This window comes from Dreissena polymorpha, chromosome 10, assembly GCF_020536995.1.
Source record: "Dreissena polymorpha isolate Duluth1 chromosome 10, UMN_Dpol_1.0, whole genome shotgun sequence".
NCBI classification, from domain to species: domain Eukaryota; kingdom Metazoa; phylum Mollusca; class Bivalvia; order Myida; family Dreissenidae; genus Dreissena; species Dreissena polymorpha.
Genome location: NC_068364.1, coordinates 81,654,902 through 81,679,024, shown reverse-complemented (window position 1 = coordinate 81,679,024; position 24,123 = coordinate 81,654,902). Strand labels below are relative to the sequence as shown.

General features: G+C 38.0%; 1 protein-coding gene across 1 annotated transcript in view; it reads right to left on the bottom strand.

Moving 5' to 3' along the window:
• Nucleotides 1-24,123, bottom strand: part of LOC127849279 (titin-like) — a 215,281-nt gene that overhangs the window by 52,093 nt on the left and 139,065 nt on the right. The window contains 16 exon segments of the mRNA XM_052381996.1: nucleotides 1,630-3,960; nucleotides 5,048-5,218; nucleotides 5,579-5,715; nucleotides 5,929-10,100; nucleotides 10,879-10,980; nucleotides 12,228-12,622; nucleotides 13,045-13,299; nucleotides 13,301-13,486; nucleotides 13,852-14,069; nucleotides 14,942-15,117; nucleotides 16,047-16,171; nucleotides 16,729-18,354; nucleotides 19,637-19,857; nucleotides 21,661-21,829; nucleotides 22,289-22,509; nucleotides 23,336-23,453. Coding sequence (XP_052237956.1) covers nucleotides 1,630-3,960; nucleotides 5,048-5,218; nucleotides 5,579-5,715; nucleotides 5,929-10,100; nucleotides 10,879-10,980; nucleotides 12,228-12,622; nucleotides 13,045-13,299; nucleotides 13,301-13,486; nucleotides 13,852-14,069; nucleotides 14,942-15,117; nucleotides 16,047-16,171; nucleotides 16,729-18,354; nucleotides 19,637-19,857; nucleotides 21,661-21,829; nucleotides 22,289-22,509; nucleotides 23,336-23,453 — 10,623 coding nt within the window.

The following is a 24,123-nucleotide window of genomic DNA, read 5'->3' as shown; positions in this document are numbered from 1 at the left end:
CCAGAGCACAGAATAGAATCCTCATCAATGTCTCACTAAAGGCAGAGCTCCAAAAAGCATCCCTTACAATTACTATCCACCAACAAAACAGAGGACAAGAGAAATTGTGGAAAGGCAACAAACAGGAAGCAGGCTGCACAAACAACTCTAAAAAATGAATGGCCGACACAATTTTATTCAAAACGTTTTTAGTTATTCAGCAAGAGATGTGTTTGTCAGAAACACAATGCCCCCTATTGTCCTGCTTTGAAATAAAATTTCAACACATCATTTGGCAGGTTTAGAAACTATCTCCCTTTTAAAGCTTATTACTTCCCTTGGATTGTATTTTTTAACTTTTGACCTTGAAGGATGACCTTGACCTTTCACCACTCAAAATGTGCAGCTTCATGAGATACACATGCATGCCAAATATCAAGTTGCTATCTTCAATATTGCAAAAGTTATGGCCAATGTTAAAGTTTTCGGACGGACGGACAGACAGACGGACAGTTCAACTGCTATATGCCACCCTACTGGGGGCATAAAAATGTGATGTAGTTATGTTTGTAATTTATAGTTTCTGTATCAAGTGTTTGTCAGAGATTAAACAGAGTCGGTAGGCTGTCAATATGATAAAAGATCAGTGCAGTATTGAAACTAGAACTTTGTCAAAAATGACTAATACCTAGTCAACAATTAAACAATAACAGGGTCTGGAATATACATGAAAGGCACAGAATTTCAAACTCAGAAGCAAACACTTTTTTCCAACAGTACACGTCCTTTAAACATTGGATGGAATTAAACAAGACTGAGCGTTTGTCACGTGGTTCAAAACAACTTTTCACATACAGTTACAGACAAGAATGCGCTATGTGTATATAGGACAAACGGGTATAATATATAAACAAAACAAAGCGGCTGATACATGAGTGATAACAGAATTGTAGTTTATACGTTTCATGCAAGGTGGTGCACTGTTTATATGGGTTTAAAATAGTGTTATATTGATGCATACCTGAAGATAAATACATTACAACTAATTTATAAGACTAATAAATAGTATCTAAAATATTAAATTACCATTCAAATGTCAATCAAAGTAATCTGTTTTCAATAATTTAAACTTTAACAATAAACATGAAATCTTAATGAAACGTGCACCAAACGAAAAGAAAACAAGAAATTCTGTTAATTGCATTGAACGCATTTTACCAAACAATCACAATGGAATCCATGTACAAATTAAGTGTATATAATATTTCTCTCGACAATTTCCAAAACGAAACATGATTATAAATCTGTTAAAGGGTACTCCCAACAAATTGAGAAAATAATCATTAAGACATTTAATAGTATTAGTCATTTACAAAATAATTACAATTGAAATGAAATAATATGCAATGTTTGTGTAAATATTTTTAACATGTTTATTACTTGCATTATATTAAAATGCACTCCCTATCATGTATTCCTTTTATACTTGTGTGAGTTTATTTGGATATATATGTCCAGATGCTTCAATATTTATTTTATTTTTAGTTGATCAATTCTAATACCGAGAACATTTCATCTGTTATTTCAATATGCCAAGTGTACGCTGAACAAAAACAGAATTTCTAGTTTTGTTTCTAGCAAAGTACTTACGAAGAATGGTCACGTAAGATGATGTTGTGGCTGTTCCATATTCATTGGTTGCTTCTACCCAATATTCTCCTTCATCGTCAATGAAAACCTCCCGTATGCAAAGAAGACATCGACCTTCCTCGTAGATAATCTGTATATCATCAGAAGGAGTAAGTTCTTCATCATCTACAAACCACTGCACTGTTGGTGCAGGGTTTGCACGAACGTGGGCTTCCATCCGAAGATCTTGGCCTTCGACCAATGTCTCATCCTTAAGAGGGAGAATGAAGACTGGTCTTTCCAGTTCAGTTACTGGTATGGAGATTTCTCCAGTTTCTTCAAGGATTTCGTGCTCTACTTCCTCTTCATCTTCTCCCGCATGCATACCAAACGTCACCGTGATAAAGTCATGATCTGGCTCCTTAGTCACTTCAATTGCAGACTTAAATGTTTCATCTTTGGGTTTAGGTGCCTTCTCAACAGAAATCTCTTCTTTAAATGATTCCTTAACAATTTCTCTATCTTCAACCTCAAGTTCTTCAACAATTTCAGGTTTTGCAATTACTGTTTCTGTTAGAACATCTGACACACTTCCTTGTTCTGGTTTATCTTCAGGAACATCCGTGATGCCTGATAATGAAACATCATCTTCAACAACACCAGTTTTGTATTCTTCCGGTTTTATTTCATGTACCAAAACGTCTTCTTTTTGAATATAAGTAGTCTGGGCCTCTTCTGGAGAACTTGGTTTGACTTCTGTTACTTCCAGACTACTTCTTTTCTCTTCGACAACATCTGTTTTATAGTTTACTGGCAAAGATTCATACACAGTAGAACTTACCGGTTGCAATTCAGAGATATGTACCTCCTGTGGAGATTCTACAGCCACTTCAGACACATCAATTGTTTCTGGTATGTCTTCAACTATATTGGTTTTAGACAATGTTGGCACTTTATTAGGCTGTGCTGCTGAAATCTCCTCAATAGCTCTCGTTTCTGCAATTTCAGAGTTTACAGGAGAAACTTCACTTACTTCTGGCTTTTCAATATCGTCTGTAACAGCATCAGTTTTCATTTCCACCCTCAATACCAATTGTGATTCAGCAACCTCTGTACTTATTTCTGTCGGTGAAACATTCTCAGTTGGTAGTTCTGAAACATCTGATACCTCAGGTTTTTCCTGGTTGTCATCAGACAGGAGGATTACGTTAAATTCTTCTTTTTCTGCCTTTTGTGGTGTTTGGGCTTCACAACCAACATCAGAAACACTGGTTTCCTCCAATAGTGTCTCAGATATATCAGTGACATCAGGTTTCTTAATATCTTCAGATTGAGATTTCACATTTGATTCCTGAAGAGCTTTCTCTGGCAATGTATAGTCCTGCGAAATTTCAGTAATTGTTGTTTGCTCAGATGGGGTCTCAGAAACATCTGTAAGTTCAGGTTTTTCTTCATGGTCAGTCAATATGTCAACCTTAAACTCTTTTTCAAGTTTTTCAACTGGCTTTTCAATAACAACAACAATTTCTTTTGATTCTGTTTTTTCAGATGGTGTCTCTAATATCTCCATTACTTCAGAAATGTCATGGTATTCTTTAACAGAATCAACTTTAAATTCTTCAGGTTCCTTTTTATCTGACTCTTCAACATCTGTAGCAACCTCAGTTGTTTCAACTGTTTCTGTGGAAACTTCCAATACGTGTATAGCTTCACTTTGGTCAGGAGTTTCTGATAAAATTTCAACTTCAAACTCTACTGGTTGTTTGACAGCTTGCACTGGTGCATCAGATATAACCTCTGTCACAGTTGTCTTTTCTGTTGTTGTTTCAGAAATGTTTATAACGTCAGGTGAGTCCCTTGCTTCTGATACTATTTCAACTTTATAGGACTCTGGCTGCTTCTCAAGTGGCCTTTCCACGTCCAAAACAATTTCTGTTTCAGTGATTGTTTCTTTTGTTGTTTCAACAATTTCAATTTCATCAGGTTGGTCATCAATGGTTTTTTCTTCTGACATTAAATCGATGTTTGTTTCAGGTTGAGGTGCTTTAACTGGAATCTGGACTTCATATACTTCCGACAAAGGTTGTACACTATCCTCTTGCACAGGTTTTAGTTCAGAGAAACTTTCTTCTTGGGTTGCTTGAACTGTTTCGTCGGTCTTTGACTCAGGATAAAGCTGTACGGTTGTCTCTTCAATAAGATCTCCTTCATCTAAATGAGCTTCCTCTGGCTGTTCTTCAGAAAGATCTGAAATGTCTTCCACCAGATGGTCTTCATGAAGGCTTGTGCTCATAATTTCTTCCCTTCTTTGTTCAGATTCTTTTAAGTCAGCTTCGATTTCATCTCGAACACCTACACAGCATTTAAAAATATTAATAAACAAGAGATGTGTTTGTCAGAAACACATTGCCCCCTAATGCACCAGTTTGATTTTAATTTTGACCTTTTACCTTGAAGGATGACCTTGACCTTTCACCAATCAAAATGTGCAGCTCAATGAGAAACACATGCATGCCAAATTTCAAGTTGCTATCATCAATATTGCAAAAGTTATGACCAAGGTTAAAGTTTTGTGACACATACAATGACAGACACATACAATGAAAGAAAGACAGACAGACAGGCCAAAAACAATATATCCCCGATCATTCGATCCGGGGGCATTTTAATGACTATATATTTAACACTTTGTTACAAGCCCAGATAGAAATCAATGCACATCTGACAAGATCGATATTGATTTGAAAAATTAATGGTACAACTATTTAATATAAATCAAAAGTGCAGAATAACAAGAGACTGCCAAGCAATATGGTCCCCTACCGGCTCCACCATTGTCAGAAATTCAACCATTGTCTGATTTTTTTTAATATATTTGTTGCCATAGCAACCAGAATTTTTGACGTAGGAACATAATGAAATGACGTGTATTAATGTCCATATTGCAATCTATCCATGTTTCAAGTTTCATGAAAAAATGTGAAGAACTTTTAAAGTTATCGCAGGATCCAGAAAACCACCATTTCAGTAGTATTTCTAGTCTATTTGTTGCCATAGCAACCAGAATTTTTGACGTAGGAGGAACAAAATGAAATGACGTGCATAATGTCCATATTGCCATCTATCCATGTTTCAAGTTTCATGAAAAAACATTAAGAACTTGTAAAGTTATCGCAGGATCCAGAAAAGTGTGACGGACAGACTGACAGACAGACTGACTGACAGAGCGCAAACCATAAGTCACCTCTGGTGAAACCGGAAGGGGGCAATAAAAAGCATTTTGATTCACAAAAATACTTTCTAAAATTGATACTAAATATTATTTTAAGAAATCATCAAAATTGTCATCAGAATTTAATACAAATAATCGTCATAATAGAAGCATCAGTTAGATTATTAAATCTATATGTATCAATTGTCATAAATTAAAGGTAAATACCAGAAAAAACAGCATGTATGCGATCCTGCATATCTTGCATTTCGTCCAGCAAATGACGCCTAGCCTCAGACATTTCAGTGTCCGAGTCAGGCATTCTTCGCGGTGACATTGTATCCATTGATGAGTGGACTGAATCAGAGGCTTCCTCAGTATCGGCCACATATTCATAAGCTTCAAATACAGGGTCATGATCAAAACAAGCGTTTGGGAAAAAGAACGTCAAATAACTTATTAACTGTATGCTTTTCACAAAAATAAGATATGAATTTCATTAATTAAAAATGTATGCACATGACAAGTTACTTACAAAATACATGTAGAACTAATTAACATGGCAAAGGCTCAATACAATATAGCCTTTATCATTTTTTAAATCTGCATTAAAAGGCTGCAATGCATTTAAAGCTTTTTTTGTCAACTTGTTTTTATTTTAATACTGAAACGCAATCTGATAAACATCAATTTTATCTATTTTCCTGACCATTTAAAAAAAATATTATGCAACATTAATCAAATTCTTGTCCTACTTACATTCAACTTCAAGTGTGGCTCTTGAGATGCACTTTCCTAATTTATTGATGGCAACACAGCAATATTCACCAGCATCTTGGGGGAATACCTCCACAATCAGAAGGGTGCATTTACCTGTCTCTGGTGCAAAGGAGATTCTAAAACAAGAGAACAATTTATAATTTTTAGCCCTACAAAAAACAACACAACATTAAGAATCTGTTTATGATGGTTGAGCAAATTCTCAAATGTTTTAGTTTAAGATGACCTTTATACACAATATGTACTTATTTTGCATCAAGTATGATATGCATCACTATACAATATGTGCAATATGAAATAAAATTCATTGTATGTAATTATTTTCTTACTGGAAGTCTTGATTCTCAGATATCGGCTTCCCATCATGGAACCATGCAATCTCTGGAGTAATGTCAGCTTTCACCTCGCACATAAACCTTGCTTCCTCTCCATCCATTACTTTCAGAGATGTCAAGCCCCATGTAAACTCTGGGGCTCCTTCTTCCACAGATTCAAATGTTTGGAATATTTCCTCAGTTGTTGGAGCTTGAAGAGGACTTTCTTGTTTTGGGCTTCTCTCCTTGGGGCTTTCTTTCTCTTCTTTTGGGCTTTTTTCCACGCCATCAGATTCAATAGAAACCTTAAGTTTCAATTCAGGCATCTGTTGTGGTTTACCTTTTATATCTAGTAGAATTTCTTCCTTGTGTGATTCCTTTTCTGACATTTCTTCAGTAGGGATTTCAAGTGTTTCTTGAACTGATGTTATTGTAACAGTTTCTGATGTTACTTCGGAAGTAGGAACTTCGATCTTCATCTCTACTGGTTCTGGTTTGCGTTTAATATCCAAAGTCATCTCTTCTGTGTGTGTGTCAAAAGTTTGTTCGGCAGGAAGTTCAATCGTTTCATGGACTGTTGTCACAACTGTCTCTGTGGTTATTTCTGCTGTTGGTACCTCAATTTCCATCTGAACAGTTTGTGGTTTCTTTTTAATATCAAGGGTGACTTCTTCCTTGTGTTTTTCAGGGCTTTCTTCTGTTGGTAACTCAAATGTTTCTTCTACTGAAGTAACAGTCACTTTTTCAGTGATAATTTCAGAAGTTGGTACCTCAAAGTCCATCTGTACCACGTCTGGTCTTCTTGTTATATTGAACTGAATCTCACCTTTCTGTGTTTTAGGCACGTCTTTCTCGGGTAAAACAAATGTCTCCTGTGTGGAGGTCACTGTTACAGTTTTACTTGTCACATCAGATGTTGGCACTTCAATTTGCATCTCTACTGGTTCTGGCTTACGTTTGATATCAAAAGTTACCTCATCTGTGTAAGTTTCTTCTACAGTAGGAAGTTCCATTGTTTCCCGAACTGATGTCACAACTGTCTCTGTGGTTATTTCTGATGTTGGAACATCGATTTCCATCCGGACTGTGTCGGGTCTAGTTTTAAGATTAAACGTTACTTCTTCCTTGTGTGATTCAGGGATTTCTTCTGTAGGTAACTCAAATGTTTCTTCTACTGAAGTAACAGTCACTGATTCGGTGGTAATTTCAGAAGTTGGTACCTCAAAGTCCATCTGTACCACGTCTGGTCTTCTTGTTATATTGAACTGAATCTCACCTTTGTGTGTTTTAGGCACGTCTTCATCTGGTAAAACAAATGTCTCCTGCGTGGAGGTCACTGTTACAGTTTTACTTGTCACATCAGGTGTTGGCACTTCAATTTGCATCTCTACTGGTTCTGGCTTATGTTTGATATCAAAAGTTACCTCATCTGTGTAAGTTTCTTCTTCAGTAGGAAGTTCAATTGTTTCCCGAACTGATGTCACAACTGTCTCTGTGGTTATTTCTGATGTTGGAACATCAATTTCCATCCGGACTGTGTCGGGTCTTGTTTTAAGATTAAACGTTACTTCTTCCTTGTGTGATTCAGGGGTTTCTTCTGTAGGTAACTCAAATGTTTCTTCTACTGAAGTAACAGTAACTGATTCGGTAGTAATTTCAGAAGTTGGTACCTCAAAATCCATCTGTACCACATCTGGTTTTCGTGTTATATTGAACTGAATCTCACCTTTGTGTGTTTTAGGCACGTCTTCCTCTGGTAAAACAAATGTCTCCTGTGTGGTGGTCACTGTTACAGTTTTACTTGTCACATCAGGTGTTGACACTTCAATTTGCATCTCTACTGGTTCTGGCTTACGTTTGATATCAAAAGTTACCTGTTCTGTGTATGTTTCTTCTTCAGTAGGAAGTTCAATTGTTTCCTGAACCGATGTCACAACTGTCTCTGTGGTTATTTCTGATGTTGGTACATCGATTTCCATCTGGACTGTGTCGGGTCTACTTTGAATATCAAGAATAACCTCTTCCTTGTGTGTTTCAGGGGTCTCGTCAGTGGGTAACTCAAATGTTTCTTCTACTGAAGTGACAGTCACTGATTCAGTGGTAATTTCAGAAGTTGGAACCTCAACGTCCATCTGTACCACATCTGGTTTTCGTGTTATATTGAACTGAATCTCACCTTTGTGTGTTTTAGGCACGTCTTCCTCTGGTAAAACAAATGTCTCATGTGTGGTTGTCATTGTTACAGTTTCGCTTGCCACTTCAGGTGTTTGAACTTCAACTTGCATCTCTACTTGTTCTGGCTTACGTTTGATATCAAACGTTACTTCTTCTGTGTATGTGTCCTCTTGGGTACGGAGTTCAATGGTTTCATTAACTGATGTCACAACTGTGTCTGTGGTTATTTTTGATGTTGGTACCTCGATGTCTAACTGGACAGTTTCTGGTTTCTTTTGAATATCAAGAGTAACCTCTTCCTTGTGTGATTCAGGGGTTTCCTCAGTGGGTAACTCAAAAGTTTTCTCTACTATAGTAACTGTAACAACCTCAGTTATGTCTGATGTTGGTACTTCAATTTCCATTTCAACCAGGTTTGGTTTTCTTTGCACATCAAATGTTATCTCTTCCTTATGTGTCTCTTCAATAGTTGGTACTTCAACTGTTTTGGTTACAGTTTCTGTTGTAATATCAAAATGAGTAACCTTTGTACTTACAGGTACTTCTAGATCACTAATTTCAATATCAAACTGGACAGCTTCAAGTGGTCTTTCATCAGTCACAATATTTATCTCATCCTTATATTTTTGTTCAATTTCTGGCACTTCTTGTTGAAGTTCTTCAGTAACTGTTGTTATTTCAAAAGCAGTGGTTTCCTCAGTGACTATATTTTCCTTTTCTTGTGGCATTTGAATCACCATTGTAACCTCAGACGGCTGTTCTTCAAACTCCAGGCTAACTTCTTCCATTGTTGTTTCTGTAACTGAAGGAATTTCAACACTTGTCCTAAAGGTAGTCTCAGTTTCCTCAGTTAACTTGACTTCTTCTGTTTCAGTTGTTTCCATTTCTTGCAGGTCAATAGTAAATTTAACACCTTCCATATGTTTCTCTTCAGTATCAACAGGCAAATGTGTTGTCTGTGTTTCCTCAAGTTCAGGTAATGAAATAGTTTCAGTCACCATTTCAACAACAGTTTCAGTCTCTCTGACTTCTTCTGTTTGCGGAACTTGTTTCTCAACAGACTGAATATCAAATGTTAGCTGAACCTCTTCCAGTGGTTTACCTGTCACATTAAGAGTTATCTCTTCTTTATGGATGTCAGTTACTTCAGGAACAACTTGCTCATAAGTAGTCTCCCTTGTCACTGTATCAATCTGAACAGTTTCAGAAACAACTGGAGCTCTATCTGCAATGTCAATATCCACCACAAACGTTTGCTCCTCAGATGGTATTCTCACAATTTCAATTGTATCCCTTTCTGATATTTTTATTTCATCTTCAGGTGCCCTAGTTTCCATTTCAGGAGAAGGCTTAACAGTAATTGTCTCGCGTTCTTCAACTGTTAGGGCTTGGCTTGGTGCAGAAGCTTGAGATTCAATTGGAACAGCTTCTTCTGGTTGGGTTTGAGTAGTGGAAACTTCAAACATAATTTCTTGTTTAGCCTGAGGCTTGACTTCAATCTCAATTTTCTCCTTTTCATTTGGTTTTGTTTCATCGGGCATCTCCTTCTTGGCAGATTCTGTTGGTTTCATTTGCGCAGGTACCTCGATAGTTTGCCTCACCTCTTCAACATGCTCATCGGTAGGTCTTGTTGTTTCCACCGGAGCCTGTGGAGCAACAAGCTCTATTTCAGTAATGCTTGTTTTGGTTTTGGGGATTACAATTTCAGTCTGTTTCATAGGCATCTTTGTTGTGATGGATTCCTGAATCTCAACTTCTATCCTTTGGGGTTGAGGTTGCTCCTCAGTTGCCATGGTTATGAAGGTTGTTTCCTTAGTAAGTTTCGTTGGAACCTTAACTAACATTTCTACTTCTTGAGGCTGTGGCTGTTGAAGAATTTCAATAGTTTCAGTGTGTGACTCTGGGATTTCTTCATTCTGGTCGAGTTCCCTGATTCTCAGTTGCTTGGTAACTGTGGTTTTTACTGTTTCTGTTGCTGAGATAACATCAGTTGGCACTGGCTTCTCAGGGACCTGTGTAAAAAAATCATACATTAAAAACAAAACAAAGTTGCATACTCATGTGGTTAAAACACAAACAAAAAGGAAATATGCAGCAGCAATCAGGCAAAATGGGGTTAAAATAAAGTGTCTTCCCAAATGAGCCTGCACAGGCTAATTAGGGACGACACTTTATGGCTAGACTGGCTGTTAATTTAGTGCGACTTCCTGTAAATGAAAAACTCCATAAAAGCGAAAACAGTCGTCCCTGGTTAGCCTGTGCACACTGCACAGGCTTATCAGAGTGACGCTTTACACACATGCATTGAGCCCCATTTTTTCACAGCAATTCTAAGATGTATTTCCCAAGACCAAAAAGGATCCATGTGTCATTCCAAACTGTAAACTAAATTTATTCACAATAAGGACAAGTAATTAATTCCCCTGATGCCGCAAATGTTAGCAATCATGATTGACTCAGTTGAGAAAGTGGCAAATCTTTTGTTATTGTTAATGAAGGATGATAACAATTGCACAAGAATGCCAATACCTGCAAGCTTGAATGTTTAATGTTGAAAACTGTGGAACGCTTTAAGATACCAATGTTTCCACGAACTGACAAACAGATAGACAGATGGACTGATGGACAGACAGATATACTTATGACACATCATTGACAGTGACAGTCTCCAGCAAGCAACCCACCACAATAGCTCAACATAAGAGCTTTGTGCTCAAAAGTGCCAAACACCAGGAAAAAGTTTGGTCCAACTGCAGCACAACCTGTTAAGAGTGTATTTTAAAACACTACCTCAACAGCTACAGTTTGCTGCGTCCCTGGCTGATCAAATATGATGGTAGTCCTTCTTGTCTCTTTGCCTTCACGGATTTCAGGAATCTCCTCTGGCTGCTCCTAAAACAATAGCTGACTGTTCTTTTTTATCAATTATATTTTTTATAAAGAATTAATTAAGGTTAAGTGAGGTTCAGTTAAGTGATCAAATAACTAACAATGAAAATCTGATGTTAAAAACTGAGTGAGCTCATAGTTCTGACTGTTGTTTTATGCCAAAAACTGTTAAAAATATCTATGTCAGCATAAATACTTACAACTTTCACCAATCTGATTAACAATAAACCATTTTAAATCAGCTCAGGTAAAGACTCCGTTGAGGCAAAGCATAAAGTATAATCAATCATTTAAATTTAATATTAATTAATATATAGAAAAAACAAGAGCTCTCAGAGTACAGTGCGCTCGACTATTCGAGTGCTTGACAGTATAACGTAAGCCATCATGGGGAAAGTGTTCATATTTAATAATTTATTAGACGATCTTTCAAAAATAAAAATAAAAATTGGGGGGGGGGGGGGGGAGTAGGGGGGGGGGGGCGTAGGGGGAATGAGAGGGGGTTATAATGTGGGATGTGGTAATTTATTAGATGATGTTTAAAAAAAATGGGGGGTGGGGGGGTAGGGTGGGTGGGGGGTGAGAGGGGGTATAATGTGGGGTGTGGTAATTTATAAGATGATGTTTAAAAAAAAAAAAATTGGGGGGGGGTGAGGTTGGGGGGGGGGAGGGATTCTGGTAGGGGCATGGGGTATTGTTTGGGTAGAATCCATTGTGATATTCAGGTAAGTGTTGTTTTGTCAAAGTAATAATAAAATGTGATCATAAATAAAGAAGTTATGGCAATTTAAGCAAAATGTTCAATTATCTAAGTGTAAAAGGGGCCATAATTATGTCAAAATGCTTGATACAGTGGTCTGCTCTTGTTTATAGAATGGGGTCATGTTGCTAAACAAGTATGCAACATATAAAAGCAATATGTCAAAGGATATAGGAAAAATTTGGGGTAGTACACAAACTTTAACATAGATTTATCAATAATATGCATATTCTAAGTATAAAAGGGGCAATAATTATGACAAAATGCTTGATAGAGTTGTCTGCTCTTGTTTATAGGTTGGGATGATGTTGGTAAACAAGTATGCAAAATATAAAAGCAATATGTCAATGGAGAATGAAAATATTTGGGGTAGTACGAAAACTTAAACATTTGCACGCAGACGCTAACGCCAACGCCGACGCCTGGGTGAGTAGGATAGCTCCACTATATATATTTCATATAAAATAGTCAAGCTAAAAACACTAACTACCTGAATCTGGCTTGTTATGGTGGTGTATGTGGTGGTCTCAGTAACGCGCTGAGCAGTAGTAGAAGGTACAGTCATTGGAACACCAACCCTGATCTCTATGCTGGGGCTCTTCTTTTTAGGCCCAGGGGCCAACGGAGTGACCTGAACAAGCTCCGTGTAAGTCTGATCTTCAGGGAAGACAACAGTTTGCTTTGGTTTGTCAATCCTAATGGCCTCTGTGTGAGTGGTCCCCTCAGGAACAACCATGGACTCATCGTCCTCTGGTTGTTGGTCTTCAATGTGGATCGTTTTCGTGACTCGCGTAGTCTCTGGGATCTCCTTGGTTTCCGGCTTTGTATGCTGGACTTCGATAGTCTCTTTGTGGGTCTCAGAGACTGGCACTTCCTCATCTGGACCTGAAAATATATGAAATACTTATGTACAACATGTGTTGAGTAGATGGCATTTGTATGGATGGAAATCATACATTGCCAGGAAAAATTGCCGTAACATAACTTTGTAACGAATTTTCTGACACATTTTACTTATCAACTTTATGATTTTTTTTATGTTATTAGTCAGGTCATTGATTTCATTTATTTTTTATCTGAACATCTTCAAAAAAAGGGCATATGTAGACATAAACATTTTTATTTATATCTAGATGCAAAATTTGTTTTTCACAAGTTTTGAAACAATGAAATTCTTTTATATAGTATGTTATACAAATGAATAAAAGCAGTTTATCCAATATTTTCATAAGGAGCAAAATAACATTCCATTTATAAATTATATAAATTGAAACAATAGAACTTTACCACATGTGGGAATCACTTACTGATAATTGTGAGGAGACATGTTGTTATTGTCTCCCCGAGTTTGTTGGAGGCGACACAGGTGTATTCACCCTCGTCTTCAGGAAAAACCTCAACAATGATCAGCACACTGGTTCCTGTGTTGTAGTCAATGATGATCTCAAAGTCAGTGGTTCTCAGCACCTCCTGACCGTTATGGAACCAGCGTATCCGTGGAGACGGCCCGCCCGTGGAAACGCACAACCATCTCAACCCTCTGACCGTCCTGGACAGTCTTTGGCTGGAGCAGTTGGGTGAATTCTGGAGCAATGAGTTGGTCTTCAGGGATTTCATCCTCAGAAGTGAAGGCATAATCAGATTCAAAGACTGGGCGCTTGACGCTGGTGTCCTCTTCCTCGTCTGTGTACAAAAAGCTTGACCTGTCTCCCTGCTCTGGTACTAGTTCAAAGTCCATGGTCTTGTGAGCTGGGAACCAAGTAAATAACATAAAGCTTAAAAAGTGCACACATTTTGAAATGCAAAATAATCTGGTCCAACAGAAATGTTCACTTATCAATTATTGAAAAAAGAACTTTATAGAATAAGTCTAAAATGTTACATAATACTAGTTAAATTATCAGTGATTAAGAAACAAATTCATACAAAACTTGACTTGTACATGTTAATCAGAACAAATTGCACTTATTTTCAAAACATGTTGCATAAAAATATTAGTGTTTATAGGCTAATTCAAATTATTTAAATTACAAATAATACAATATCAATATTGTATTACATGAAATCAAAAATTATTTCTAAAAGAATGATACAAAACCGATTTATTAACTTACGAGTAATATGTAAAGTTGATCTGCATGTCTTTGCACCAACATCATTTCTTGCTTCAACCATGTAAGTCCCAGAGTCTTCAGGCACAGTGTTGAAAATCAGCAGTGTGCACTGACGGTCACTGAATATTATCTGAACTCTTGGGCTTGGCTCAATGGCTGAATCATTGAAATACCAGGTTACCGTGGGCAACGGTTCCCCGGCAACCTCGACCACAAACCTGAAAAATGGACATCATCTTTTGAAACACTTAATCCTTTACATCTCAGATAAGCATTTTGTTGCATTTTAGTCTTTTACAAAATCAAATGAAATTAAAGACCTTTCTTACTAGATTCAAGTTTTAAAGGCTTAATTTCAAACCTTTAAGTCCTGATAAGCAGCAAACTGCATTAACAAATTTTCACTTTGTGTCTGAGCAGGAAAAGGTTCAAAATGATGCTTAAATCTTGAGGTCACACAATACCAATCATCCAATCATACCCAGTAAGTGTGAACGAATGGTTAGTAGAGAAGTTAACAAGACTATTGTCAAGCAATATGGTCCCCTACCGATGAAACTACACCATTGTCAGAATTCTTTATTATTTTTTGTATATATTTGTTGCCATAGCAACCAGAATTTTTGACGTAGGAACACAATGAAATGACGTGCATGAAAAATGTTTCAGAACTTTTAAAGTTATCACAGGATCCAGCAAAGTGTGACAGACTGACTGACTGACTGACTGACTGACTGACTGACTGACTGACTGACTGACTGACTGACTGACTGACTGACATACTGACGGACACACAGAGCGCAAACCATAAGTCCCCTCCGGTTTCACCGGTAGGGGACAATTAAGGATATACACAGTATATTGAATTATTACAATTATTAGCCAACACTTACTGTTGACTGTTAACATAGGCAAAAGATCAGTCTTATTTCTGGGTAGCTGATTATAAACAAAGATCAAATATGAATGACTGATGTATGATAACAAGACAACTTAAGCTTACATTTACTCCTAACATACCCCCCCCTTCCCTAAAAAAAACAAGAAAACAAAAATTCCTGAGAATGAAAGCCAAACATTTTAAACTTACTTGGCAACGCCCCCCTCTGGCAGTTCCATATCGGACACCAGGGGTCGTACAAAGGTCGGGGCCTGTTGCTGCACTGGCCTTTCTTCACGTGGGGTTGTCTCCATAGGAACCTCGTGTTTCTGTCGCGGCATAACCTCGGTTGGTGCCTCATCTAGAGGGACTTCCAATACCACACCCTGTTGGCATAATAATTTTAATAATTATATTTTGTATTTCACATGTTAAATGTCATAAATAAACGTAATTTATATTTAAAAGCAATAATATATTCAAATAAGATAAGCACATTAATGTACATTTTAGAAACAAGGTTATATTTTGAATGTAAAGGTTATAGTGACCTTGACCTTTGACCTAGGGACCTCAAACCATGTTTGAGTGTAGATCTCAATGAGATGCATGCATGCATGTGAAGTTTAAAGAACATAGATCCAATAGTTTTCTTTTTATTTGCAAGGTTAAAGTTTTGGGACAGACACACACATACAATGACAGACAGACAGACAGACATACAGACAAACAGACAGACAGTCCAAAAACAATATACTCCCTGATCATTCGATCTGGGGGCATAAAAAAGAAAATTAGAAGAAGCTCTTTCTTAATGCTTGAACATATAATATTACAAAAACTAGTGATACAAAAATAAAAGTAACTAACAGAAAAACACATTTTTCTTGGTGTGTGTTTTCTGTTGCAAAACAGTTGTGTGATGGCACTTTTATCATCACAGGAAAAGAAGATGATAATTGATTTTCAAGTGAGCTCAAGGGAAAATATTAACTGCCTCTCTATCCAGTAAATATATCACACTACTATCTATCACTTAAGCCCCTTTCTGGGAAAACTGGGCTTAATGATGGTGCGTAATGTGTAATCCCTGATTAGCATGTGCAGTCCATACAAGCTTATCATGACTACACTATATGCTTTTACAAAAAATTTAATGTAAAAGCAACCCTTCATAACGATAATCAAGTCTAGGCGGAAATTGTCGTCTCTGATAAGCCTATGCACACTGCAGTGGCTTATCTGGGACAAAACTTTACACACATGCATTAAGTCCAGTTTCCCCAGAAATGGGCTCAATTTATTAATAAATTACCTGAGCAGGTGCCTCCTCTTCCATTGGGCTTTCATCCCTGGGTACATCCTCAGTCACCTCCTGCTCTACAATCGTTGTGGCCTCCGTGGAGGTCGTGGAAATCTCAGAGGGCTCATCAGCTGCCACTAATACACATGCATTCAATTTTATGTTCCTTTTTATTTTAACATATTTAATATGTTTGACTAATAAAAATAAAACAAGAGCACCGCTCGGCTGCTTTTTTTAAAGGTCACAGTGACCTTGACCTATGACCTAGGGACCCAAAAAAGGTTGAAGCACATTGATTTTAGAGCCAATGTAAAGGTTTTAGCACGAAGCCGGACGGCGGACGATGAGAAGGCTATGACAAAACCTCTGGTTTTCTCCGAAAACAGACTCGCTAACTTGCCTATTTATCCTTGGTATATTGGTTTATCAGCTGCCACTTAAAAACATAAAATTAATTTGATTTTACTATTTTTTTATTTTAACGGTTTTTAGTTTCATGTATGACTAAAACAACTAGAATAGCCTATTAACCCTTGGTATATAAGACTTTACCATTTCCACACCAAAAATGTACCAATCATAACTGATTATGTAATTGATGGTCATATTTATAAACAAAATAAGTGGACGTTGAAAAATATCCACTACAGTTTAAAAAAAAAATGTACTGACATGATTTACAAAAACTTACATTCAACAAGAAGATTGGCTGTTGTGACTGATTCTCCAAACGGGTTCACGGCTCTGCAAGCATACTCGCCAGCATCCTCAGGGAACACTTCTGGAATCTCCAGTACACAAATACCAGTACTAGCATCCATGCCTGTTTGGTAGTCAGAACTTGGCATCACCTCCTGTCCTTCTTTGTACCATGTTACCGACGGTGTTGGTACTCCGATCACTCTGCATTTCAGCACTACTCTGTCCCCATCTTTGACCATCTGTGGTTGCAGCATCTCTACAAACTCAGGGGCAATTTCTTCAACTGAGTCTGCTTCGTCAATAGTCTGATAAATGTCTTCCACATGAATATCTTCCTTCCTTGGCGGTGCTTCCTCACCATCTCTGGTGGATTTTTTGTCAACCGATTCGTCACGTGGTTTCAATTCAGGTATTACTACTTTCTTTGTAACATTATCTGGGATAAGAGTCTCCTCATCAACAGCAGGACCAGTTTCCTTTGGATGTTCTTTCAAAACTGTAACTTCCTCTTCAAAGTCTGGTTCTACCGGTTTTTCTTCAGTCAAAGGTTTTGGTTTTGGTCTTTCAACTTTCTTTGCTTTTACAGAAGCTTCAAGAATCTCTTCTTCTGCTGGCTTTGGTGGTCTTTCAGGTATTTCTTCATATATTGGAGCTTCAGCAATCTCTTCATACACAGGAGACTCTGCTCTTGCTGGTTTTTCAGCTACAATTGGTTTTGGCAAAGGCCTATCCAATTTCTTTGGTTTAACAGTTTGTTCAAGAACCTCCTCTTCAGCCTCTGGTGCTTGTACTTTCTCTTCTGGGATTTCAACAGTTATCTCAGCATCAACTGTGTCGAACAGTTGAGGTGACGGAGACCTTCCCCTTGTCTCCTCAAGAGGAACAGGTTTTGGTCTTTCAATCAATTCAGGCTTAAGTTCTTCTTCAGTAACTTCATATGCTTTATCAGTTTTAAGTGTAATTTTGACCGTTTCTTTTGTCTTTGGCTGAACAACAACCTCATGAACTTCAAGTCTCAAATCTGGTACAATCTCAACTTTCTGAGAAGTTGAAGGTGTAAATTCTTCTGGAGTTGGGGATTCTGGCCTGGTCTCTTCCATAGGTACTGGTTTAGGGCGTTCAATGACATTTGGCTTTACTTGGTCTTCTTCAATCTCAATGTCCATCGAAACTACTTCAGTGGTTTTCTTCACGGATGTTTCTTCGACAAGCATTTCAGTGCCTTCTGGTGCCTCTTCAGTGACCTCAGCTTCCATGACAACCAGAGTTGCCCTGGTAACTGCATCACCAGCTGGATTGTGGGCAACGCAAACATATTCCCCCTCATCTTCAGGGAAAACTTCCACAATCAGCAAACTGATATCGCCAGTCTCTGGGTTGTACGTGATCACGTATTCTTCGTCTTGGTCGATGTTTTTGCCATTGTGGTACCAGGAAATCTGCGGCATTGGCTTGCCAGTTACCTTGCATGGCATACGGAGCTCCTGGCCATCCACTGCCTGTACGGACTGGACGGCAGTGATGAAATGAGGCGGCATCATTTTCGCCGAGGGCGATGGCTCAATGGAGACTGAGTCACGATGACGTGGCAGTGTAAGCTCCTCTGTGGCAGGTTCTGAGAACAAAAATTGGTATGATGGTCAATACAGACTTTAAAAAAATATGCTCAGAAATTGTTCCACTTTTCCTTGATATATTTTTTGTCTTAACAAGCTTTTACATTTATTATTTTTCTCCATTTCTAAAACATACATTAAAAAGGCCTAGAAAGGCAAAATGTATCAGGAAAGAGTGACCCCCCCCCCCGGAGTCATTTTTTTTAAACCCAAATGGATACAAAACTGTTTATTTAAAAAAAAATACACGGATTTCAATATATACAAAGTATGTTAATGCACATTCTTTACAAAAGTGTCATTTGTAAACAAGAAAGCAACAATTTAATTCTATTAAGTCAGGCCCTAACTTGCGCAAAGAGTGATTCTCTAGACAACAAAGCATCAATATTACAATCCACACATACATACATTATTACATCTGGTATTGGACAGTTAAAGCAAGTTTAAAAATAAGCCCAGCTCTGGGAAAACAGGGCTTAATGCATGTGCGTCTCAGATTCAGCTTTGCAGTCTGCAATTATTTGTTTAAAAGAAGTCTCTTCTAAATGGGAATCCAGTCTAGGCAGAAAGAGTTGTCCCTGACTGCTGACTGCACAGGCTATTCTGAGACGCGACTTTACACACATGCATAAAGCCTTGTTTTTTTTATCAGGGTGCTGCTAAAATTACTTCAGCAACCCGTGGGTCCAACCTTGCACATAGAGAGTGGTGTTCTTGGCAACAAATCATCAATGTTACAATCAATACTAGAATTTCCTACTCTTACAAGCCAACATCTGGTATTTCATGTTTTAAGCCAGTTAACCATTTCCCACTTAGAAGCAAAGTGAAAATGGATATGTGCAAACAGCATAAACCCAGAACAGCCTGCGCGTAACTCGCAGTCTTTTCAGGTTTTATGCTGTTTGCTGCTCATCAGTATCTTAGGATTGGAAATGAAGCCTTTAAAACTTGAATTTAGTATGAAAAGTATTAAATTAAAATTAACTTTATAAGGGACAACAAATGCGTGAAATTATGTATCTAAGTGGCAAAGGGTAAACAAATTACTTACAACCCTTAGTTTAAACCTATTTATTTTAGCTTGATTGCATTGAAAGCATTAGGCTTATTGAAGCGCTCTCGAGTCTCTTTCCTGAGCCTAGAACCAGTACTTGGTGTCTTTGAGGGAATCTTAAGAACGTCCCACTGTGAGGATCAAACCCATGACCACCCACGCGCTAGGCAGGCACCTTATCCATTACACCACAGCGACACTTGACAACCCTCTTGCCTCACCTTGCACATAGAGAGTGGTGCTGCTGACGACCTCTCCAATCTCGTCAGATGTGGCCTTCACCGTGTACTCTCCCGTGTCCTCGGGGCCCACCTCAATGATCAGCAGGACAGACTTCCCATCGTCGTACAGCATCTCGTAGTGAGGGGAGGGCTTGATCTCCATCCCGTTAATGAACCACGTGACCAGTGGGGGAGTGTACGCATCGATCTTGCACTCCAGTCTTCAGGAGAAATATATGTGTTTTAATAAACTTAAAAATGGGTCAAGCTTCTATACTCATCTGTTGTCGATGGCCAGAGAACGGTTTACCTTTGAAGATAATATAACTAATGTCAAAGAGTATAAATTGATTATAAAGGTATGTACCTAGAATCCATAAATAATCAGCCCAAACACTCCATGATGAATGGATCTCAACTGATGATTTTAGTAGTTTTTGTGGACAATGTATTCCTCACGTAGATCTAATAATTGTTTTATATTTACTTGCAAACATATTGAAGAGTACGTTCCAACAATAATTATTATAACTTCTTGTTACTCATCCATCAGCATAATGTTGTTTTTATTTACTAAATATTTGTATTTCAAAAGAAAGTTAAATGCTCTAGACTTATTCATTTGCCATATGTGTACAGTTAAATGTCAGTTATTCTGGTATGTAACTCTACCTTGCTATGCCCCATTCTATAAGATAGATTTCAGGCTCTATGTAACCCTACCTTGCAATACCCCGTTCGATAACATAGATTTCAGGCTCTATGTAACCCTACCTTGTGATGCCCTTTTCTCTAACATAGATTTCAGGCTCTAAGTAACCCTACCTTGCGATGCCTCGTTCTCTGACGTAGATTTCAGGCTCTATGTAACCCTACCTTGCGATGCAACGTTCTCTGACGTAGATTTCAGGCTCTATGTAACCCTACCTTGCGATGCCCCGTTCTCTGACATAGATTTCAGGCTCTATGTAACCCTACCTTGTGATGCCTCGTTCTCTGACGTAGATTTCAGACTCTATGTAACCCTACCTTGTGATTCCTCGTTCTCTGACGTAGATTTCAGGCTCTATGTAACCCTACCTTGCTATGCCCCATTCTATAAGATAGATTTCAGGCTCAATGTAACCCTACCTTGCGATGTCCCGTTCGATAACATAGATTTCAGGCTCTATGTAACCCTACCTTGCGATGCCCCGTTCGATAACATAGATTTCAGGCTCTATGTGATGCCCTTTTCTCTAACATAGATTTCAGGCTCAATGTAACCCTACCTTGTGATGCCTCGTTCTCTGACGTAGATTTCAGGCTCTATGTAACCCTACCTTGCAATACCCCGTTCGATAACATAGATTTCAGGCTCTATGTAACCCTACCTTGTGATGCCCTTTTCTCTAACATAGATTTCAGGCTCTAAGTAACCCTACCTTGCGATGCCTCGTTCTGTGACATAGATTTCAGGCTCTATGTAACCCTACCTTGCGATGCAACGTTCTCTGACGTAGATTTCAGGCTCTATGTAACCCTACCTTGCGATGCCCCGTTCTCTGACGTAGATTTCAGGCTCTATGTAACCCTACCTTGTGATGCCTCGTTCTCTGACGTAGATTTCAGACTCAATGTAACCCTACCTTGCGATGTCCTCGTTCTCTGACGTAGATTTTAGGCTCTATGTAACCCTACCTTGCTATGCCCCATTCTATAAGATAGATTTCAGGCTCAATGTAACCCTACCTTGCGATGTCCCGTTCGATAACATAGATTTCAGGCTCTATGTAACCCTACCTTGCGATGCCCCGTTCGATAACATAGATTTCAGGCTCTATGTGATGCCCTTTTCTCTAACAGAGATTTCAGGCTCAATGTAACCCTACCTTGTGATGCCTCGTTCTCTGACGTAGATTTCAGGCTATATGTAACCCTACCTTGCGATGCCCCGTCCTCTAACATAGATTACAGGCTCTATGTAACCCTACCTTGCAATGCCCCGTTCGATAACATAGATTTCAGACTCTATGTAAACCTACCTTGCAATGCCCCGTTCTCTAACGTAGATTTCAGGCTCTAGAGGCTGGACCAGCTCTGGTTGGATTGTCCTTGTCGTTATGAGCTCCTCCCTGGTGATAGTTGTCGTGGTGTGGGTCAAGGTCATTGGCTCAGTGGTTGTCGATGGCAACTGTATGATCTTCTCTTTGCCTTTATAAGCATATTATCAAATTATATTAAACATAGTAACTGAGTATAGTATATATATTATGCAAAGATAACAATAAAATTGATTACATTATTATCTCATTTCAATTATCTCAAATCAACAAGTTCAACAATAGATAGGTAATTTATTAATAAGCTAGTATTTGACAAAAAATAAAAACACACACCCAAAAAAACTGAGGGCAAAAGTCATTCGTAATTCTAACCATCTTAAGGTACAGGAAACTGCAAGACTACATGATGATTTGTTTCTAATGCAGTAAAAGATGAAGATACAGATAATATTTACTTTCACAAATCTGTTCAAAACGACTGATTTGCCACATAAACTACAAGCAAAGTCATTTATTCCAATTTATTAAATGGTCGTGTTTTTTTTTTTGACAAACTGAATTTTGATATGAAGCCAAAATTAAACCTGCAAAGTATTTGTTAACCCACCAGGCAAGGTCAAGGTTGTCCTGCAGGTGACCTCCCCAAGGTCATTCTCCACACTGAGGATGTATTCACCCTCATCCTGAGGTTGAGTGGGGGAGATAATCAGGATGATTGTGTTGGCCTCACGCACAATACGATGTCGCTCGTCTGGACGTAGCTCTTGGCCCTGTCGCGTCCAGGTGTAACGTTTTGGAGGTGGCTGCGCTGCCACTGTTGCCTCCAACCTGTCCAGGTCAAGGGTATCATTTACTTCAAGCTCTTGAATTATTATTTTTTTGTTGTTGTTGCATTGTTACATGATTGTGCATTATAGCCCAGTTCAATTCGTGCATTTTAGAAACGTTTAATATAGGAAACTTGGGAATAAGTTTGCTTTAGCATACAAATATTTGTAGGTAAAATTTGAATTCTTTACGGCACTGAAAGCATGTTATTCCTCTATTTATAAAAAATGAGTAGTTAAATTTTGACTTAAATGCAGTGGAGACAATCATACACTGATAAAAATAACAACAAGGACACTGACTGAAAAATATGCCCATCATTATTGTTTAAAGATACTGTCAAGAGTGCGCATATAAGAATCCCAGATTCCCAATGTATACAAGGACAATCATTCTAAAGCCTCGGCTTGTTATCAAATTGGGCATTCATTAAATGTCAACAAACATTTCCAGAAAGTTTGTTGGTGGTTTAAAGTAAACAGTTCATTTTTCTGAACATGCCGAGCTGGGATTCCACCCTCCAAATGTGTTTTTCATAATGCATACCATCAAGACAGAGGAGTTTTAAACCCTTTCCCACTCAGAATCAAAATGAATATGGCTATGTGCAAACAGCATAAAACCAGACAGCCTGCGAGTAACTTGCAGTCTGTTCAGGTTTTATTTTATGCTGTTTGCTCCTAATCAGTATCTAAGGGTTGAAACTGATACCTTTAAAACTTTAAGTAAGGAAGGCCTTTAATAAAAATCAATTTTCTAATGTATCTAAGTGGTAAAGGGTTAAATTATTCCAATTGCACTATTTGCCCATGTATATCCAGCGTACCTGGTGACTTCCCCGGGCTGTATCTGACACACAGCCGGCAGAGGCTTGACAAACTCAGGTGGCGTCCTCACAATCGTAGTCTTGTACCTCTCCTCTAGCAGCTTGGCCTGCTCAGCATCTGTGTAGTCATGGTAACAACTACTGATTATATCATCATCTATGAGATGGGCTGAGCTTATAGAACTTATCATGAGCTGGGCATAAATTTGATACATCGCCTAGATCATTCTTTAGAACTAACAATAACATGCCTGTCAGTAAGTTGAACAGATAAATTAAATCAGGATAAACACCATTCTGCAAATTCACAAAACAGGTCAAAACAGAACCATGCTTTTCAGTCAAACAACCAAATTATATTGACGTTTTAATTTATATGCTCAAAACATGCTTGATATTTTATTTTTAATCATTGTTAAAATCAAAGCTGTAAAAATGAAATTGTATGAAATAATAATAAGTTTTAACCCTTTCCGTCTCAGAAGCAAAGTGAAAATGACTATATGCAAACAGCATAAAACCAGAAAAGCCTGCAAGTTAATCGCAGTCTGTTCAGGTTTTATGCTGTTTGCTGCTCATCAGTATCTAATGGTTGGAAATGAAGCCTTTAAAATTTGAATCTAGTAAGAAGGGTCATTAAATTTAACTTTCTTAGGGGCTACAAATGCTGTTTGAACATTGCTACTTTCACTTTGCTTCTGAGTGGGAAAGGGTTAATTGCATTAAGTAAGGTAGGAAATCATGTAGGAAAATAAATCACTTACCCTATAGAACAGTCCTTGGTTCTA